General features: G+C 32.6%; 1 protein-coding gene across 8 annotated transcripts in view; it reads right to left on the bottom strand.

Moving 5' to 3' along the window:
- Positions 1–15,263, bottom strand: part of LRRIQ1 (leucine rich repeats and IQ motif containing 1) — a 297,962-nt gene that overhangs the window by 129,491 nt on the left and 153,208 nt on the right. For 7 of the 8 annotated variants that reach the window (XM_074270901.1, XM_074270905.1, XM_074270906.1 and 4 more), the window contains one exon: positions 5,128–5,229. In XM_074270901.1, coding sequence (XP_074127002.1) covers positions 5,128–5,229 — 102 coding nt within the window. Of the gene's footprint in view, positions 1–5,046; positions 5,230–15,263 lie in introns of those variants that run through there. The other variant, XR_012482648.1, reaches the window with a different exon arrangement.

Below are 15,263 nucleotides of genomic sequence, written 5' to 3'. Positions count from 1 at the left end.
TTTCTATCCTACAGATGAAACAGGCTAAAAAAAGGCATTTCTAAATTATTTGCCTGAAATTACCGTCAATAAGTATTGGAGAGTATATTTGAACCCAAGTTTCCTGTTATCATTTCTAATGCTCTCTACTACATATTATCGCCTTTAAAATTCGATACATCAGAGTACTATTGACTCAAAATGGGTCTGCTTAAGCAACGCCCAGGTAGAGCAAGCATATGATAAGGGCACAGGGAAGTATTACTTATATTTTCTTTTTAAAAATTTCATCAAATAAATGAAGTAAAGTGAGACTATTCTGATGATTTTTCTCTTTTTTACTGATATAATAAAATTATTTTATCTTCAATGGGTTTTTCCATATATGTGACTTTTAAATGATGAGTTAGCCAACAAGCATTTATTAAGCACCATAGTATACTATAGTTATAACTTCCTTAAGAACAAACTGATTTGAAAATATTTCCTATAATTGTACCCAGTGACTAAATAAGAATTCCTAGAGGTCTGTCCCTTTTTCTTTGAGCCTTTTCAACAACTGATGTAACATTTCCCATATAGGTAGATAAGTATGCTTATGGCATCAGGAAACTCTTTTAACACTTTAAGTTGCAGAGAAAGTATAGATCTATTATCAGTAGAAGGTATCCTCGATTGAGAGATTCATAATAAATGTGAAGTTCAACCTCTATTTCATGAAACTGCAACACAACACCAACTTTGACATTCAAAATAGAGTATTAAAGGGAATAAATGTTGAGCCAAAATAAATCTTCATTTTTTTCCTTAAGAATGCCTAGAGTGTGTATGTGTGGGAAGGGTTAGGAGATGGAGAGAAGGGTGGTTCCTACCCATAGCTGCTGCTTCTTACTTTTGCCAGAAAGAAGTCTAAGAAGCTGTATATCATTGAAGTCTAACTTTCCTCTGTGATCATATGTGCTTTTATTAATGTAGCCTAAACTAAAGTTATTATATGTGCAATGTGGGTCAAGTTATCCAAGGGATTTGGGATCACAGTCTCTATCCAAGTGCCCTAAAACTTTATGCTCTGACATGATAAAGCATTTCCCTTACTGGCTTCTAAAAGGAGAGGTAATCCTTATGAATGCTCTCTTATTCCTGTCTCCAGAATGTGTGGAATGGAACTTTTTCTCTGGGACTTCCTGTAAGGAGTGGGAGAGAGTTACTTCTCTCCCTGCCCTGAAGCCATGGATGCTGCTAACATATGGCAGTATGCTTATGTGCAGCCTTGCCAAGGATGAGTCTAGGCCCCAAAGATCCTGGCTACATCTTCTGCTTGGGTTTCCTTCCACACTTCAAAGTATAGGTGATCCAATTTCTAAGGTATACAGTCCCAGCTTGGGCAGCAACCTCATGAGCCTGAGAGGTTCTGGATTCCACAATGAGGGATGACTAAGAGGTGGTTTTCTGTCACTACAAATTAACCTTCTTAGAGGAGACAACTACAAAGGATGAGAAGGTTCCTTCCAGGCTAAAGATATACATCTCAGGATTGTTCAGTCTTCCCCTGTGTGTGTGTGTGTGTGTGTGTGTGTGTGTGTGTGTGTGTGTGTGATTTCTGCTGTAAGCTAAGGTTCATGAGGTCAAGAACCTCATCTTAAAAAAGCATCTTCCTACAAAAAAAGAAAATGAGTCCATACTTATATTAGTAACTTTTGTGTAAATAATTAGCACTATGGAATGGCTTTATTAGTTAAATTTTTAATTAATTAATTAAATTTGTCTTGGAAACTAGAAACAAGAGGTCAAGGAAGATACAAAAATCTAATATTAGCAGTTAGCATCCAGAACTTAAACTAGGGTAAGTCAGAGCAAGGGTAACAGAAATAGCAATCAGGCCCAGTAGACAGCCAAAAACTGGGACCAGTAAATAATTATAACAATAACAATAATAATATCATCTATGATTTTTATTTTTAGCTAGCATTTATGGAACACCTACTATGTGGCAGGCGCTCTACTAGGCAATTTACAGATATTATCTTATTTGATAATCACAAGTCTCCATTTATAGTTGAGGAAACCAAGGAAAGCAGAGATTAAGTGGCATGCCCATAAGTGTCTGAGGTCAAAATTGAACTCAGGCCTTCCTGAAGCTCCACTGCTCCCCTCTCTAGCCTATTCAGTTAACTCAATAAGAGAAATAATCTAAAGTTGGGACCAGAAGTTGGAACAGAAAAGGCAATGTTGAACCATTAAGGTTCTTGTGTTCTCTGCCTCTTTCTGTAGGATGAGCTTACCAAAAAGTTTGGCACAAGAATCAGTCTACGCTGGGAAGCAGGTGTAGGTCAGCAGGTTACTCAGCTTTCTTCTGGTCAAAGGTCTACACCTGGCAGCCAGGCCCTGTCTGCCAGACCTTGACAAATGGTACATGTTTGTACTAATGAAGTACCAGAATCTTAATTCATCAGCTTGGGTACTACACCATGTGTCCTACATCTGGACATAGCTCTTTCATTTGTCAATGTTTCATGAAGAGGGCAGAGTGGAAGAATAACAATGTTCTCTTAGTAGCAAGCTGCTTTACAGAATATATAGAACACAAGAAAGGGATAATTATTCATTCTTTGATCGCTCAGCTGGGAAAAGGAAAGAATTGGTTTTTGGTAACTCTTATCAATAAATAACTAAAAAGACATACTAATTGATAGTTATCTTTTATTCCTCAAAGTAAACATATTTCTTTTTCATAGGTCCATAGAAATGAAAAAAATATTCTCTTTAAGTTATATGGATCTTGATATAGACACAGGTATAAGGGAAAGTTAGTAAATAATTACTTAAATAAACATCACTGTATTTCAATAGTCCTAAAAATTATAGAGAATATTTTTTAAAAGCACAGATTGAAGAAAGCAAAATATTAAAAATTAGATTGGAATTTTTTATTTGCATGCAAAACCATCTTAAACCAAGTAGGAATTATGAATGATAGCATTCAACTGACACTATGGCTTAATTTAAACAAAACCAAGGGAATTATAAGTTGGTCTTGCCAAACCACTCTTGGTTTCCCATTGCGCCTAGATGTTGTTCCACATACTGTTCCATAGACTACCATCCCCAGTGGATATATTGCCAAATGGATGTTGCAAGTGTTACTCTTAAATCAGACCTTCCTCACTTCTTCAGGAAGTATGTCCAATTGTTAATTTAATTTGCATTTTTCCAATCCAAAAAAAAAAAAAAAAAAAAAAAAAAAAAAAAAAGAAAAGAAAAGAAAACCTCTAAATAAAACTGTTTTTGCAAAGCTTTCCTTCCAATTTTTTTTCCAAATGCCTGTTAGTCTCTTGAAAATTTGGTAAGTACATAAAAGCTGCTCTGTGAAATTAATGAAATGCCAGATGCACTTGAGGTTGAAAAAAAAAAAGTAAACCAAACACATTTCACATGGGGAAAGAATACAAGTACAAATATGTTGCCTTATATAATGAAGCATGCATGAAAATGTTCCATACATATATGGGTCACCTTATCCAATATTATTTTGGCTAATCCTACTATATACACATATGCATATACATGTGTATATTTTTCCACATTCATTCATACATAGCGTACACCCAAGACTGCATACATGTGTACGTCTACTGCTCTAATTTGTAACAAATCTGCATGTCCCCTAGAAATAGTCAAAAAAATTTCATATAATAGAAAGGTTTTCTTCTATCTACTACTGAGACATGTTCCAGTTTAAAGGGGCAAAAATGCTCTAATTGTCTCTCTTCCTAGGGCATCCCCTTTCCAAAGTAACAATCCTTTTACTTAACAGGTAACATCTGTGGAGTTGCTATTGATTTTAGTTAGAATTTCCGCTCTCTCCCCCATTTAAAGAAATACAACTATAGCATTAAGAATATAGCAGGGAGATTAGGCTTGCTTAAAATTACAAGTCTTATTTTTATTGAAAAAATATTTAGAGAACTCACTACAGAAAACCCAAACTTTCACTCACACAGTAATAAAATTTTTTAAATTCATGTTTAGAATCTTTGGTCCCTTTGAAAGTAAAACTATGTTTTCCTGTGGCTAGAATATAATAATTAGTAGTAACTTTTAAAAATATAATATGAAGGAATGGATAGACAAGAAATGGAACATTATTTCAATTTGGGGAATAATAAAGTTGGAAAATAATGAGTTGAAATTTTTATTAATGGTTCATAAATTCATAAAGTAAAATTGAGAGGCCTAAACATTTCATATTATTCTATTTCCTTGCTTTATTGCTCCTCTAAGAAAATATAGGTAATACTAGAGAAAGATAGATTCTCATAATTGTGAAACATCTATTTCATTATTTTAGTCATATTTAGTTAACATTTCACTTCTATACCAACAATCCCTTTATTTTTCAAATAGTAAAATCAACTTTCTCTCTTCTAAACACTTTGTTGTATATTTTTAAAATAATAAAAAATAAAAATTAGTATTTATATAGTGTCTACTATGTGCCAGGAACTGGATTAAGCACTTTACAAATATTATCTCATTGATCTTCACAATGACTCTTGGAGAGAAGTGCTATTATTAAATAATGTAAATAATGCAAGGAGGAGTTGGGGTGGGTGAGATTTTTCTAGCAAAAATCAAAAAATCTTATTTCTAAATCTATTGAAGGATTTCAAACCTCAATGGAAAGTTCATAGAACTTAATGAAATCTACAAACATTGTCATATAGCTTTTGGCACACCAAAATAAACAAAAAAATAAAGAAATAGAATAATCTTTATGTACTGTGAGGACAAAATTTTCATATATATGTCTATATATCTATACACACATATACAAAGTTTTCACAAATACCCCAACCCCACACACATATATAAACGTATATATGTATATACATACAGACATACATATATATGCCACTAAAAATGTAAGAAGTTAACATAACCCTAGTACAAATGCAAAATATACTTCTGATAATAATTTTTAAAATTTTTGCTGAGTATTATTATTTATTATTTTTACTCAATTATAACTGAATACTATTATATATTTCTTAACTATATTCTCAATACTTTACTGAGAGTTTTTGTTTATTTTGAACATTTTCAGTCTTCAAGTTTGTAACTTACTTCATAGGTGTGACTGACCCCTACCTTCAAAATACCCTTGTCTGGCAGGGTATGCTTTCCTCGCTGGCTTCACAGGGGGTTGTTTATTTTCATTATTTTTGAACAATGCCAGGCGCACAGCAGGGTCTGGACAAAAAAAGTTAAAAATCAAAGGTCACTTCTAGCTCAATCATTTTCTGAAATAGCTTTTCTTGATTAAGTTATTTAAAACCCTTTCTTGATATTTATATGAAGAAAATAATGATATTCTTTTATTTCTAAATTACTTCTAACTTTATTCTCGAAATAAGAGAATGATGCAGATCATATAGGTTTATTTTTTTATATATACTTTTCCCTTCTGATGTTAAAGATTAACTGTCAATATTTTAAAACATTCAAAGCAAATCAAATACTATCTTATTTTAGTTAAAAGTGTTCTTTATTCTTCATTATTCTTCCTTTTGGTGCCAAGATTCTCCTCTAATATTATGAATATGTTTTAAGTTCCAAAAGTTTTGATACCTCTGGTAAAATTGAAGAAAATTTAAATATGTCTCAGATATAACATGTATTTACCAATTCATTCAGCTATTTTAAATATGTTTATGTCTTTTCTTTGTTTCTACCACTTGATTCATTCTGTGACAATGAAAATCAATAGTTGAAGAATGGGGGCTGGATCATAGAATTTAGAGCTGGAAATAACCTTGGAGATTTCATAAAGACTAGCCTTTTAATTTTAAAGATGAGAAGATTAAGTGTCAGAAAAGATGTGAATTTGACCAAGGTCATATATAATGTCAATGGCAGAGCCAGATTCAAATCCAAAGTCTTCTGTCGAGAAAAGCACTGGGATAATATATGGAAAATGGGAGGGGGAAAAAGGTTGAAGGAAGAAATTTAACAAGGTTGAAATTGGAATGAAGTGAGTAAGATTTTGCTTTGTTTTTTTTTCACTTGCTTTGTTCTTTAAAACATTCATAGGGAAATACTGATCTCCCCATTGTCCCTAAACAATCTATATAAATTAATTAATTATAAAATAAAGTGAAGGTTGATAATAAGGAAAGAGAAATAGGGATGGAGGAAAATATTCAGTTTCTAGGAATATCATTGTCATGATATTAATTGGTGCCACAAAAGTAGTGTTAGAGAAATTAGATTCAGTTGAAATGTTTTGGGAAAATGAATAAAGTTTACAGAAGAATAATATGAGACATAGATTATAAAAATGGTAAAGGAAAAAAATATCTGTTTTGCCAAGTAGGTTGGTTAAGAAAGTGATACTTTAGGGTTCAAAAGGCTGTTTTTGTTTTTATCTGCATTACTTGGTAAGAAGTGAGAAATGATAACGGTAGATGGCAACTGTTAAATCCAAATATAACACAAATTCCATGTATATAATAACTGCAAAAGATATTTAAAATTATGGTGTAAAAAACTGGGAATTGGAGGTAATACATAGAATTGTAAGGGTTACTCTGTGTGTGTTCATTTTTAACATTTGAAATCAAAAGCACTTTTGTGCTCCATCTGTAGTTTTCCAACTAAATAATAAATTCAAGGATATGTCATTTGGCATTCTGATAATACATCAGAAAACATTGACCCTTAGTAATAACTAAAAAAACACTGACATATGGTCAGAGAACAACAATGTTATTTTACACATGAAGCACCTTATATAATTCTTGATAACTGGGACCTGAAATGTAAATTTTCATTTCACTTCTTGAGAAAATAAGCAGCAGCATGTTGTAGAGGGTACCCCTTTGAGTTCTTAAAGTGGAAAAGAAGATAACTAGGAGCAAAGCAAACTTGCCTTCAGATCTTGACTTTGCCTTCAACTTTATGACTCTGGAAAGTTACTTCCATCTTCTAATTTTGTTTTCTCATTTGCTAAAATAAGGGGGCAGGGTTTTATCCCTTTAAAAATAACACTTTATGACTAGGAGTTTCTGATCACAATCATCTCAGTTTATTGAAAGCTCAAACACTGAAAAGGTTTAAATCATATGAAAGACAAGAAGATAAAAATAATAAGCTGAATTCATTCTAGTTGGAACAAAATCAATCCCTCCTCCTTCATGTTCTCCATAATTGTATAAATTTCATTTTGCATCTTAAGATAGTTTTTCAAAATTTATTTCCAAAAAACCTTTTAAAGAACCTCAACTATATGTTTCATACTCCTCATCATTTAGATATAATTTTTGTACATTCATTAAATTTAAATTATTTTTATCCTCTGCTTTGTTTCTTGTATGTTTATTTTATATCCCTCCCACAGTTACCCTCCTTCTCCCTTCAAGCTAGGTCCTTGTAAGAACTTTGAGGCTTGGGGATCATCTACTGGTGTATAAAGTATCTTCAGATAAGCTAATTTTTTCTTAATTTGTACAAGTTTTTTTTTTTAATTTTACAGTAGGTGACAACATCTTTTGTGGAATATAAGTATTAAAAAGTCAAAACTGATCTATGTGATTTGTAAAATAACCAATAGACATTTAAAAATTTAAGGCAATAGTGTTTTCCACTGAAAGTTCATTGAGTGTTTTAAAACCTGCAATCTACTCTTGGAGAGAGAAATCTCCAAGAAAACGATCTTTTAAACTGTGAAACCAGAAAACTTGAAAATGTTTTCATAAAAGGTATAACCAGTATGGATGTAATTTTTTAGAAACTTTAACATAGAGGGTGATAAATGACACAGTGGATAAAAGTGCTGAAGTCAGGAAGAACTGAGTTCAAATCCAGCCTCAGACACTTAACATTTACTAGCTGTGTGACTCTGGGTTAGTCACTTAATCCCAACTGCAGAAAGAAAAGAAAGAAGAGAGAGAGAGAGAGAGAGAGAGAGAGAGAGAGAGAGAGAGAGAGAGAGAGAGAGAGAGAGAGAGAGAGAGAGAGAGAGAGAGAGAGAGAGAGAGAGAGAGAGAGAGAGAGAGAGAGAGAGAGAGAGAGAGAGAGAGAGAGAGAGAGAGAGAGAGAGAGAGAGAGAGAGAGAGAGAGAGAGAGAGAAAAGAAAGAAGAGAGAGAGGGGGGGACGAAGGAAGGAATGAAGGAAGGAACGAAGGAGAGAGGGGGGGGACGAAGGAAGGAATGAAGGAAGGAACGAAGGAGAGAGGGGGAGAGAAAAAGGAGAGAGAGAAAGAGAAAGAAAGGGAAAGAAAGAAAAAAGTGGGAAAGAGAGAGAAAGAGGGAAAGAAAGAGAGAGGGAAAGAAAGAGAGAGAAAGAGGGAAAGGAAGAGGGAGGAAGGAAGGAGGAATTTTAACATATCACAAGAAAATGCAAATAATGATGTTCAGTCTTATGGTGCTCAATTAAATATGAAACCTACAATTGTGCAGTCTTTCCAGTGACTTGGTTATTAAAATATAATTTCCATGGGAAAAAAATAGAATGAAAAAGAGAATGGAAAAAAAAAAGAATGGCAAAAATGCCATAATCATCTGGAATTCTGGAGAAACTGAGGCAAGATAGAGATTAGAGAGTATTTAATATTTTATTTGAAAGGGAGAGATTGTGCTGGGACCAAATGGATCCATGGTTTGGTTCCAGGGCTGAATGAGACTATTTCTCCAAGAACCAGCAAACAATGTTGAGTTCTCAGAGACATATATATATATATATATATATATATATATATATATATATATATATATATATATATACACTCGTGGCTCAGATACAGGGGATAGACAGAGGCAGGGGTGGAGCCAGAGCCCTGAAAGTGGGGAATGGAACTCTGACAGGGTGGGGGGAGGCACCAGAGATGGGGGAGAGGCATCTGATAAAACTGTATCTGATATTCTGAAAGATTGGAATGAGGAGAGGCATTCTGATATCCTAAAACATAAGATCTTTTATCCTTCTCAAATATTCTGATGATTAAGAGGGAGGGGTGGTTTTGCAGGATTGAGCAGAACAATTAGAAACTGAAGCAGGACAATTTAGGGAAACTTAGGACAATTAGGGGAACTGCATCAGGACAATAAAAGAGAACTTCGGCACAACACATGCTGCAATATTTTCTTCTAAAGGCAAAGATATATTAAGGCAAATCATAATGAAGAGTCATTTAAAGCATAAATGTTTAAGATTTTTGCTTTTGTTTCCAAGTAGTTAAACTAAACAGAAAGAATATCTATTTTAAGAGATTTATACAAACAACATCAATAATTGTCACTTTGCAAAACACCTTACAAAACAGCTACTATTTTTTAAGAAAAACCTATGAAATGTAGAAAATTCTACAAAAAAAAAATCTACAAATTTTTCTAACATTTTGGGGCATGAGATAAGATAAACTAATAAAGGGTAATTCTAAGTTATTTTTGAAAGAAATCAAACTAATATAATTTATAAAAGCCAAGTTTTTTTAATTTTTAATTTTTAAAATTATCATTATTACTCTTTTTTTTTTAGTTAAACTTTTTTTTTTCCATTTCATCTCAAAGGAAATTCAAACTGCAGGTTATAGATCAAATGAAAATATATCTCATTTCACAAGGCAGATTTATAGTTTTGAACTGGAAGAGACTTCAGGGTCTCTTGGGTTGTGCTCTCTCGTTTTGTTAAGAAGACCAAGAAAGGCTATTATAACTTCCCCAAAGTCATACATGTAATAATTAACAGAGGTGGGATTTGAACTTGGGTCTTCGGGTTCCTGAACTTTTTGGTTCCAAATCATTCCTCTTCCTACTGTACAATATTGCTGCAAAGTTTCCAAAATTGCAGTTTTCATGTATTGATTTCTATTTCCCCACTAATTTCCATTTTTAAAAAGCAGTAAGTTTATTTAGGGAATTTTAGAATTGTAACGGACCTTCAGAAATGATTTAGTCCAACCTCTTATTTTTTAGAAACTGAGGTCTAGGAGCAAAAACTTAAGACATGCTAAGAATTCAACCCTTTCATTTGACAGATGAGAACCCTAAGCCCTGGGAGACAGTGATTTGCTCCCAGTCATAGATCATTACAAGTAGGAAAACTGGATTTTGAAAACCAAGTCACCTGATCTGATGAAATGTACAAACTTCTCTGATTGGCATTCAGAGCCCTTTCAACAGTCTAGCTCCTTGTATTTTCAGATGAATGCAGCTTCTCCCTCCTTCTCATGTACCATATGATCTAGCCTGTACTCTCAGTGCAGTACATTTTAAAATGCTTCCATTGCCTTTAATTGATCATTGCCTCTTAATTCTCTTCCCACCATTCAATTATTCTATTGCTCCCCTGTCCTCACTTCCTTGAGTTTCTTCCAAAATCTATGGAAAATTGATTATACTTTTTTTTATTAGTACTAATATTAACAATAGCAGCTCATACACAATTATATATATATTATTAGTAGCAACTCATACATAGAACTTTAAGACCTACAGAAATTAATCTTTAAATATGTTGACCTAATAACAACTCAAAATTGCTGCTGCTGTAATGTGTTCAGTCATTCAGTGATATCATGATATCATGGCCCCTAAACTCTATGGAGTTTTCTTAGCCATTTTCTTCTCCAGAATTTTAGGGCAAATAGTGCTTAGGGATCAGGATTACATAACTAAATGTCTGAGACCAGATTTGAGGTCAGGACTGGTCCATGTCCACTGCTCTATCTCTACTAAGCCAGCAAGAGGCCTTTTGAGTGTTGTTATTATTTACTATAATTGTTATTGAGTTTGTGCTATCTGTGGCTCACCAAAAGTTACATGGCTGATGATTAATGAAGTTAGAACTAGCCAATCTAATCCAAAAATATTATTAAGTAGATACTTAATGTGTCAGATATCCAACCAATCTTCTTTCCAAATCATTGTTTCTTACATTATTTCAAGCTGCCTCCTAAAGCTAAATAAATTAACGATCCTCACTAATCTCTGCTGCATATGATTCTACTTTTGGATTACTTGATCAGGACTTGGCCTTTGTTGTTCATCTTCCATTCATTTCTCAGGGCATATACTTCCGGTCAAGCTTTTGCCTTCATAGACTGTTAATTCCTAGTGGACCTTTCTGATATTCTACTTTTCTACTGTTAGCTTGGTATAATCCCCCAATGTATAACTTTAGCATATTTAGATTTTATTCATTCACCTTTATCATTTCAATAGGTTCCCCTCACCTCAGCTATTTATATAAATATTGTATCATTGGCATTATTCTAACTGGATGATGTTCTATATTAGAACTAATCAAAAGAGTTCTCTCCTTTGTCATATAGTTATCAAAATTTTCCTTTATTCACAATTGATTGAATTGCTTTCATCGTTCTTTGCACTACCTTCAAATAATGGACATAAACTTTAAAAAAATTATCAACTAAACGGAAATCTTTCCTTCCAGCTGATGTAAGTTTGTTTCCCTTCTTGATAGTGTCATGGGCCCCATACTTCTCTTTTCTTTCTATTCATTAAATATTAACTATTAAACTTCAAACTGAGTCATCCAACAACAACAAAAGACCCCACAACCTTTCTCCTTTCCTATACAGAGGCCACTAAAAAATGTTACTTATGATTCATGTTCATTTCAAAAATAATATTTATTTTTAAAGACTGATGATGGAATGTGTTCCATAGTCAAGAGGTAATAGACTGGAGGTTCAAAATGAGAAAGATTTTTCAGATACCGCCTATATGTATGAATTTTGTTTTGTATAATTATAATTCTTTGCTATAAGGGAGAGCTTTTGGAGGGAGAGGAGGAGTTGTGAGTAGTTGATAGTGATGTTTTAAAAAGAGGGAAGAAAAAGTTGCATCAGTGAACATTTTGGAAATATGAAGAGAAGAAAATTCAGAAAGGATTCTAGAGATCAAAGATATAATTCTGTTACTATTATGTTAAATATACATAGAAAAAGCTTTTATAAAACCAATTCAGTCTTATATACAACCTTTTTATACACAAATTTAAATGATTGTTTTTGGTTAATGTGTTAAATGCATAATATAAAGAAAAAATAAAAAAAAAACACTTGCTAACTAGTAATTCTATGAATTCATATAAAGCTACAATCATCTGTTAATTACTGACTAAAATTTCCAATTCTATCTCATCATTCATCTTTAGAAAATGATACCACCATCTCCCTTCAGTCCAAATTGAATTCTACCCAAATGACTGCCAATCCACGGTTCTGCTATTTGCTCATAACCTACTATATTTCCTTCTTTGCCAGTGCCCATCATTGGATTGGATGCAATGACTTACACATCATCTTATCCCATTAAACTAATTGGCTTCTCCTTTGTATAGTCTTTTCTATCTCACTTTGAAATTAATTATTTAATAAAAATCTATAGACAACAAAACTAGAAAATAGAGACAGGAATAGTATAGTATTGCTGTAAAGTGAATTTAAATTTTTCATGATGGAATTTTGCATTTTAATTACCATAATCCACCATTCAAATAATGTTCCATTTTCTTGGTAACATACAGCCTTTTCTAATTTTGGGGACAATCTGACTCTATCTAAATGAATGTTTCTAGTCTATGAACCTTAAGAAAGCCAGGACAAATCACTGTGGGACTATCATGGATTATGTTGCCCTCTGGTGGCCATTCAGGTCAGAAAAAAAACTAGGCTTCTTTATATCATACATATCACCAATTATTAAGCATTGTTTACAAATTGCTTTAATTTATTTGAAACATTTATTTTTTTCTTTCCTTTAGTTTTGCTGAAGCAATCGGGGTTAAGTGATTTTCCCAGGATCACACAGCTAGAAGTGTTATGTGTCTGAGGTCAAATTTGAACTCATGTCCTCCTGACTTCATTCTATCCACTGCCCCACCTAACTGCCACCTACCTGCACACTCCTTTGAAAGATAATTTAAATGGAAGTTTAAAATAATTTCTTTTTCACACTTAAATGAGGTTTTAAAGTAACTCTCTTAAGATAGTGAGTCTTACAAGGCAGGTTCATCATATTTAATAGAAATATAAAGTTTTAGAGTAGTAATACGGTCAAGAGTCCAACACTCTTATTTCACAGATGAAGAAACTGAGGACCAGAGAGTTTAAATTGTTTTCTTGAAACTTGTTCTTATTTGTGGTCAATATCCTCAAAAAAGGGGGAAAAAACCAGAAAGCCATCTACTGATAATCAATATATTTGATTAGGGAAAAAATGTATTACTAATGATGTCAAATTTTCCCTTTTTATGCTTTATGCTTGTCATTACAAGCTCATACAGCATTCAAATGCATGTTGGTTAAGACTTGAGGGAATGACAGTGTTAAAGATGATTACCTATGTGAACATTTTCCCACTTTGAATTTTCATTTGACAGTTGGATTTAAATTAATTTTGGGAAATATTCTGAAAATGAGCATTATAAAACTAACAAAGAAACACCATACCTGATATCATAGAAAGTCTTTTAAAATAAGATATGACTTTTACCATAAAAAAGAAGTCAAGCTTTAGTAAATACTGTCATTAAATGTATCTTCATATATATGTACACATTTTATATTATAATGTTTGAATTGAAATAATAACTTAGAAATCTGAAGCACTCATCTATTTGTTACCCTACTATGCCCCCTTGTGACTGGTCATTATAGATTTATTTTTTATATAATAATTAATTTGTTCTTTGCAAATCTATAGTGTGGGCTTTGCATGTAAGTATATGCTAGATTATATACTATAGAGCTTTGCTAGATGTATATGTAGCAGTAACTATAATAATTTATACATTTATAAAAACAATTAACTTGCATATGAATATTTAGAAAATTCCATAAAAATGCAAGTGCCAAAATATTATTGGCATAAACTGCTTTAACTTTAAGCAAAAAAAAATCAAATGCTTGACATATATATTTTTTTAAATAAGTAATGATAGTGCAAACACCTTGATTGACATCCTCATTCTTTTGATATTGAGACTTTTCTTATGTTACATCCAAAGATAGCCTAACAGAATGGAAATAACCTGGGTTTTTAGTCATATCTCTCACACTGATTTTATGACCTTAAGGGCCTTTCTGAAATTGTTTTCTTATCTGTAAAACAACAGAGTTAGACAAAATGATCTCTAAAGTCCTTTTGTAGGTACACCATTTTGTGATTTTTATGTCTCAGTTAAGAAAATCAGTAGGCTTGTGTTTTTATCTCTTTCATAAAAGAGCTATGTAATAAAAATCTCTCAGCTTTTGTTTGAATGAAGCACAGAGATTCCTCATGGAATTTATGGGGATTTTACTGACCCTTCCACTACTCTCAAAGATGGTATTTAATGCATATTTTGTTAATGATGAAAGTTATGACTTATGCTGTTGAAGAAATTTAAAAACATTTCTTGGCTATTCACATTCTCTGCATGGCTATGGAGCCTGACGGACTTCAAGAATGTGCTTTCTTTGCTTCAATTTTGCCTGATAGCAATGACAGAATTGGTTGCTTAATGACACTCACAGCCCAAATGAAAAGACAGGAACTCCGAATGTGATGAGAAATGTCATGTTTATTTACATTAAATAAATTGATATTATAGACAAAATATATTTTAAATGTATGAAACAACATATAATATGCCAATTACCCAAAGACAACCCTAATAGTCTAGTTTTTGCATATTTAAGAAAATGGATACTTTGTTGTATCGTTGAACCTGAGAAAGTGATAATCTATTAATGGCCATTAATTATATAAAATGCAAGGGACACTGTGTAAAAAATCAAAAGAAAACAATGATTAGGCTATTTCATCTCACTGGCTCACTCGGATTATAGCTATTTTGTGATTTTAAAATTCTTCTTACCCATAGATAAGTATACTATTTTCCCTCTTTTTCTTCAATTGTAAGAGATCTATGCTAAAGAAGCTGATAAAAGTCTTAAAATTTCACTCTATTGCATAGTCCTCTCAAGATACCTTTTGATTATGAACTTATAGGAGTAATGGTAAATGCCAACACTACAGAATATTAATATTCACCTTTTAGAAAAATTTCCTTAAGATTAACCATGAAGAAAAGAGAGAGACACAGAGCCAAAGACAGAAACAGAAACAGAGACAGAGCTAGAGACAGAGACAGAGAGAAACAGAGAGAAATAGTCAGAGAGATCAAAATTTATAGGAAACTGTTCTTTCCATCAATGACATCTGTAAAATAGCTGAGAACATTCAACAAATCCACTCAAGTGATAAGAGGTGTCCAG

The sequence above is a fragment of the Sminthopsis crassicaudata genome, chromosome 5 (genome assembly GCF_048593235.1).
Source record: "Sminthopsis crassicaudata isolate SCR6 chromosome 5, ASM4859323v1, whole genome shotgun sequence".
Taxonomy (NCBI): domain Eukaryota; kingdom Metazoa; phylum Chordata; class Mammalia; order Dasyuromorphia; family Dasyuridae; genus Sminthopsis; species Sminthopsis crassicaudata.
The sequence above is the reverse complement of the archived record's forward strand: the minus strand, read 5'-3'. Positions and strand labels throughout refer to the sequence as shown.